Source organism: Scomber scombrus, chromosome 17 (genome assembly GCF_963691925.1).
Source record: "Scomber scombrus chromosome 17, fScoSco1.1, whole genome shotgun sequence".
In the NCBI taxonomy this organism is placed as follows: Eukaryota; Metazoa; Chordata; class Actinopteri; order Scombriformes; family Scombridae; genus Scomber; species Scomber scombrus.
In genome coordinates, this window is record NC_084986.1 from 18,881,087 (window position 1) to 18,887,553 (window position 6,467).

Here is a 6,467-nt window from a genome sequence, read left to right on the forward strand (position 1 = left end):
CTGTGAATTAAATTTATATAGAAATACAAAATTCTGGTTTGAAGAGTTTTTTTTTTTTTAAGAATTCAGAATAATTATGCAATCATGAAGTAAAATAGATAATATTGGGTGACATTTGTGACATGTGTGACTACAAAACCCATCACAATCATCACATTAACAATAAATTAGTTTTAGGGCTGAATCTTTATGTCTCTGTCTCTAAGGGAGGTGACGTAACGGCTGTTATACTCCACTTCCTGGATACGGTTGCTACAACCGTTTGTTGCACTATCTTAATTTGCATCGATACCTCAGTATCTGTAGGCTTCCTGTAGTTTGTAACAAAGTTATGGCTTCTGTTTCGCACAGCCAGAGAGATCCAAACGGAGCTTACACCTTTTCAAGTCGGCCCAGGCCGGTGGAGAACCGCTCCAAATACAGAGAGCCTCCGACAGAACAGTAACGTTACGTTTGGTGCTAATATTTGATGTGCTAGCCGTTAAGTAGCTCCATGAGTTACAGTCATACTTTTCATGTTAAGATCAGTTTATGAAATATGATACATTATATGATGAAACTCAGCTGTGTTTGTAGTTAGTAGTTACAATTAGCTACATAGTCCCATATGAATGCATCCATACAAATATATGATATACTCTGCATCATAATATAACACTGAAAAGGAACAGTTTGCATTTTGAAGACTTTTGCTTGTGGTGATGCTTTTTGATTACTGAAATACAATTCTGAATGCACAGCTTTTACTCACAATCAAGCATTTTTACACTGTGATCAATACTTTTATTAAATCTTCACAGTACTTCTTCCACTACTGTGTTACAAGACAGAAATAACATGCCTGATAAAATATCTCAAATTCTGCATTATTCAACTATCAAATATCAGCACAGCACGCATGGGTGAATCCCCTTCGAGGCTAACAAATGTCAAGTACTAATGAGCTGGCTGCGTTTTGACACTGTGTTTTGTTTTGACAATGTAGGGCACAGGGTCATTATGGAAACATTATGTATGATCGACGTGTTGTCAGAGGAAACACGTACGCTCAACACATCATACCAACTGTAAGTATGAATCTCTTGTAGGTTTGCCTTCATTTTGAGCACTTTATCTGAACATGTGTATTAACATTCATCTCTGACAGACGTCTCAGCCAGACCCAGCTGAAACACACAGACAGCAAGAGATCAGGAGGAGAGCCATGGCTCGTAAACGGGCCATCGAGCAGTTCAAACCCAGGACTCCCGAGGCCCTGCAGGGCAGGAAACACATTGATGTCCAAACAGGTAAAACACTTTTCCTCACCTCTGCAGAATATTCAATTCAAATGCACTATTGGACAGCAGAGGTGCATATTTTTCTTCTTTGTGCCTCATTTTCAGACCTTTATCTGGAAGAACTGAGTGACGTCGTTGTGGCTACAGATATTGAGTGCCAGACTGATGCTTTCCTGGACAGACCAGCAACTCCACTATTCATACCTGCTAAATCTGGCAAAGATGTTCAAACACAAATAGAGGAAGGGGAGGTAAGTGCCCCAAAAGGTAGTTCAGGCCACACTTTATACACTAAAAAGCCTAAATATTGCTCTAATTACGTTGCAAGATGACAGATAATATTAAAATGTATGTTGTCATACAGGTTTGATCAACATTTATTAAATGGTTTTCCAAATGCATCATGTAACCTAACTCTCTACAATTGTCCTCTGCAGTTGTTTGACTTTGACATGGAGGTGCAGCCAGTGTTGGAGGTCCTGGTGGGTAAGACGATTGAGCAGTCGCTGCTGGAAGTGATGGAGGAGGAGGAGCTGGCCAGTCTGAGGGCCCAGCAGAGGGCCTTCGAGGAGCTCCGAAACGCTGAGCTGGCGGAGGTGCAGCGGCTACAGGAGCAAGAGAGGCGCCACAGTGAGGAAAAGGTATGTAGCTTGAAGAAAAGCTGAGACTTTAAGTGGTGATGCCATTAAAACATCAGGCTTGGAAAAGATTCAGCAGTCAGGCCTTGAAAATCTAGCATGATAACGAGACTGAAAAGCCACTTCCTTTCACCTCTTTATTCATTCAAGATGTGAGCAGCGATTCTGAGGTCAGGAACCAGGCTGCTGAAAACCTATTTTCTTAATCAGATTTATATTATATTCAATGGGGGCCCTGGGTGGTCACACTGTTATCTGACAATGTTAAAGCAGCCATTGTTATTATTTAAGGGAGAAGCCTGCATTCACACGTTTTCTCTGTAGGGCTGCGTTATAGAAAGGCTACCATTCTAATTTAACAGCATGCTGTATGCTTATGTTTCCATGGATACACAACCATCAGTGAAATCAGATAATTTGTGATGTTAAACTAAGTGCCTTTTTAATAATTTTTTCTAACAAACATTTATGTTCTAGAAAATGCTTTTTTTCTCTGTGCTTTCATTATCAGTGAAGTTGTATATCAGTATGGCATCAGCTTTAGTCCGCAGGTCACATGATTATATATATTTCTTAGAAATAACTTTAACAAGAGATTATCAGTTTTTGAAAATCTGCCTCTGTCTGTGTTGCTGAGCACATATTTTGTCTTTGTGCTTTTTGACTACAGGAGCGTAGAACTGCCCAACAGAAAGAGGTGCTGAAGAAAGAAAAAGAGACTGCAGAGAAAATAGCTGCCCGGGCGTACACGCAGAAGTACTTGGCTGAACTTCTTCCAGCAGTCTTTACCTCACTTAGGAGCCACGGCTACTTTTATGACCCTGTGGAGAAAGGTCTGTATTGCTTTACTGTGAATTCACTCAAACTCAGCTCCCCTTTTTCGACACATGAGGGCATTGCTGCACTCTGCTGCACGTGGTGACATTTCCTATTCATAAGATATAAGAGAATATAAAAGTCCATTGATACTTTGTGCATGAATGTTTTGACGAGTGTTTAATCTGATGTGACATATGTGGTTCTAATTTCCAGATATTGAGACTAATTTCTTTCCTTGGCTGATGTCTGAGGTTAACAACAGTTTGGAGAAGAGATTCACAGCAAGACAGCTGCTGGACAGTAAGATTTTCAATATATATATATCTTTTTAAAGTGACTTTAGTGTACATTTAAACACAAAAGAAAGTGAAGAAAAGCCTTATATTATGTGAATAAAAACTTTTTGAAAAAATTGTGTGAAGGCAGAATTTCCAGGTGTGGGTCAACATTAATATAATGTTGTAATCAACATGTTCTAGAGGCTCAAGCAGCTAAAACACATTTCACAAACCCTCAGGTCAGGTCATCAGGTCATAGATGTTGTTGGAGGGCCATCTAGTGTTTTTTTTAAAGAATTGCTTAGGTCACATATGTCAAACACATTGTAGACACTAAAATATACTCACTGTCTGTCTGTTTCAGCCATTGTCTACCATGTTGTGCAGAACAGGCTGGAGCTCTTCAAAGACCAGCAGTCTTAGCCGACCACATCTGATGTGTGGAAAGATCCTGTAGCATTGATTCATTGTGACAGGTTCAAGGGCATGAAAATAAAAAATATTTTAAAAAAGAAATGTTTTTTTTTTTTTTTTTTTTACAGATTCTTCCACAACATAATACTAGTGCTTGATAGTTTATTATCTTTATGGAGCATCATTCAGGGATAATCTTTGCAATTACAGTAACACTTCAAAGTATGTCAATAATAATAATTTGATCACAATACAGCTTTTGTTTTTACACACATTTGTGCTTATTCTTGTATATTACATATTATATTATTATTCATGTATTTTACATATTAAATTACATTACAAGATTTCATTGAGTTTGAAGTTTCATTCTTGGTGTTATAAAACACATGATTTCAATAAGAAGGGGGCTTCAGTTGTGGTTTAGTGGAGAGGGCAGTAACATAAAACTATATGAAGAATATGAGGAGTCAGTTTGTTCAGTTTCAGAAGACATAATGCACACACTCGCGCACACACACACACTCGCACACACAAAACAAAATCAACCAAATGGCAGCCCTCTCCTACAGACCTTCCAGTATGCAGTAACTTCGTCACTACTTTTCTGACATTAACCTGGCATAGAAAAGAGATAATGACTAAATCAGCTCACAACACACAAATACCTTGCCTTGAGGCCCAGAGGCACAGCTTCTCTGGCCTTACATACCCCAAGATAAACTGTGATTGGCTGAAGTTCCTCAGATTCACTATTAATCAAAGGTGATTCACTATGAGAGGGTTGTCTGGGTCCAGATGTTTGAATCTGCCTGCTCCACAGAGTTGAGTTGACTGATTCTGTTTATTCTGGAAATGCAGCGTAATGAGTTGATAATTCTGTCTGATATCAGGCAAAAGGGAGGGAGGAGGAGGAACTGCAATACAGCTGAGGCCCACAGAGCCCGAGGAGTCACATTATTAACACATTTTAACAGTTACACATGAGGGAATGCAGTATAAGCAGATATTTTATAGCTAGTTTAGTCCAGTCATAATATGAGATGTGGCAATGTTAGATGTTCTGAACTATTCTTCGTTGACTAAATGTCTAGCAATGATAGCAGCGCCAAGTTACAATGTGGAAAATCCAATAAAACTGGTATAAAAATACAATATTCTGTAAACAATTTGCCAAATCATTAACCTTAAACCTTGCTGCTAAAGGAAGATCTGACGTTCAGAAACACTAAACTTTGCCTGTTCTTTAATGTTATATGTGAAAGATTTAAAGAGACTTTGTTTTCTGAAGTCTTTATCATCCGCCTCATTTTAATGGTCGCCAGTGAAAACAGTCTTTTTCTTTCAGGCATGCACCACTTGCCACTTATCACAAGTAAGTTCCTGCCTTGCTACCAGGCTTTCAAAACACCAACCCACTGCATTGTATTAACAAAAAAAAGAGTGCATTCGGTATCAGTCACAGAGCAGGTGTGCAGCTGGTTACAAGAACATTTTTAGAGTGCCTTCCTGTGACTTTATCTATTTGCATTTGGCTTTACTCTGCTAACAGTTCAACAGGCAAATTGAAGAATGTTTTGCATTGCTCAAACAGAGCACCGTACCATAAAAAAGTTATTTAAGATGGGTTATGTGTTGTTTTCATTCTACTGTATTTATTAATATTTTGTTCTTTATCCTTCTTTTGATATTTTAGTTTGGTTTTCTTTGTTAATTCAAGTTCAAAATAACCACCTGATTTACTTAAAACTACTACAACTAAAAACAGATGTTACTTTTAATACATAGGCTCAAACACTGCTGGAATCTTAAGGATTAAGTGATGTTAGTGAAGACTGATGAAGCATATGAGTCAGAAAGTAGTCCAAGGTGCATGGCAGCACATCCACATCACTGTTTGGTTTCGTATTATGGTGAGAATAGGTCTAACCTCCGATATATACGGGTCTATTTTAATCCTGTCAGCCTATTGGTCAGCTCACCTATGAGACACCTCCCCTCTCGCCGGGCAGCACTTCCTGTAGTTCAGCACGATGACGCACACTTCCCCAGAGGACTACAGAGCAATACAAAAGTTACTGATGTGATGCAACGTGATCACAGATGAAACCTCAGGCTTTACACAGTAGAGAGAGGAAGCTTCACTGTATTTATTCACACATTAACCGCAACACTGAGCTCATCTACTTATATTATTATTCATTTAGTACGTTTTTCATGTTATAAAAAATATTGACAAAATGTGATATTAAAGGTGATTTATGGACGTAATTAAGGTGAAAAATATTTGTGTTATTGTAAAGGCCTATGTGCTGTTGTTGAATGTTATGTTATGTAATGGGTTGGCACGTTTTTAAACATAAAAATTGGATATTAATTTAAACTGTGCATACAGATATAATAGAAATAATAATAATAGGAGATTATTTAAAATCGCATTTAGTTAGTAGCATGAAATATTAAGCTTTTGAGTGTGTAGAAACTGAGGCTGTGATTATTATTATTATTATAGTGTGGTGGGTGAAATTTGACCCAGTTAAAGTATGTCATTGGGACACAGTGGGCTACATACTGCTGGTTTTGATCTTTCAAAGGGGGAAATGGATCATGTCAAGCACTGGCCAAATCACTACAGAGTTACACTAAACAGTCAATTACAGGAAAAAGTCAAAAATCCACATGCCATAACCTTTATTAGTGTGTTTTCTCACCATTATATCAACCACATTGTCATGACTTTTTAGCTTTATGGGCCCCTACACCATCATGTGACTTTAGGGTTCCATGCCAACAAACCTTTAATATCATTTTCACTTAAATCTGATGAGATTTCAAACTGTAGGAGGGGAAGACCACATTCAGTTAAAAAGCCCCTTAGAGATAATGAAACTGCTTCTGGATTTGCGGGGAGGCCCCTCAAAGTCCACAGGACTGGTGTAAACCAGCGCTCCTGCAGCCTACCGGTGACAGCAGGAACAGGTTGGGTCCTCCGTGCGCCACAGTGGGATGGATGAGCGCCATATTGCGCCTGGATGAAC

General features: G+C 38.5%; 1 protein-coding gene across 1 annotated transcript; it reads left to right on the forward strand.

Annotated features, from left to right (window-relative positions):
• Positions 1 to 306: 306 nt before the first annotated feature.
• rsph3 (radial spoke head 3) lies at positions 307 to 3,438 on the forward strand. Its single transcript, XM_062437712.1, has 8 exons — positions 307 to 441; positions 986 to 1,067; positions 1,148 to 1,289; positions 1,386 to 1,531; positions 1,718 to 1,921; positions 2,589 to 2,751; positions 2,951 to 3,037; positions 3,380 to 3,438. The coding sequence occupies exons 1-8, from the start codon at positions 332 to 334 to the stop codon at positions 3,436 to 3,438; spliced, it is 993 nt and encodes a 330-aa protein (XP_062293696.1). The 5' UTR covers positions 307 to 331.
• Positions 3,439 to 6,467: the final 3,029 nt, after the last annotated feature.

What these genes read in the sequence shown, in the direction of transcription:
- rsph3 (XM_062437712.1), top strand. Translation starts at nt 332, where the DNA reads ATGGCTTCTGTTTCGCACAGCCAGAGAGATCCAAACGGAGCTTACACC. An exon ending in ACACATTGATGTCCAAACAG is followed by an intron (nt 1,290 to 1,385) that starts GTAAAACACTTT and finishes CCTCATTTTCAG; the next exon opens with ACCTTTATCTGGAAGAACTG. An exon ending in GGCGCCACAGTGAGGAAAAG is followed by an intron (nt 1,922 to 2,588) that starts GTATGTAGCTTG and finishes TTTTGACTACAG; the next exon opens with GAGCGTAGAACTGCCCAACA.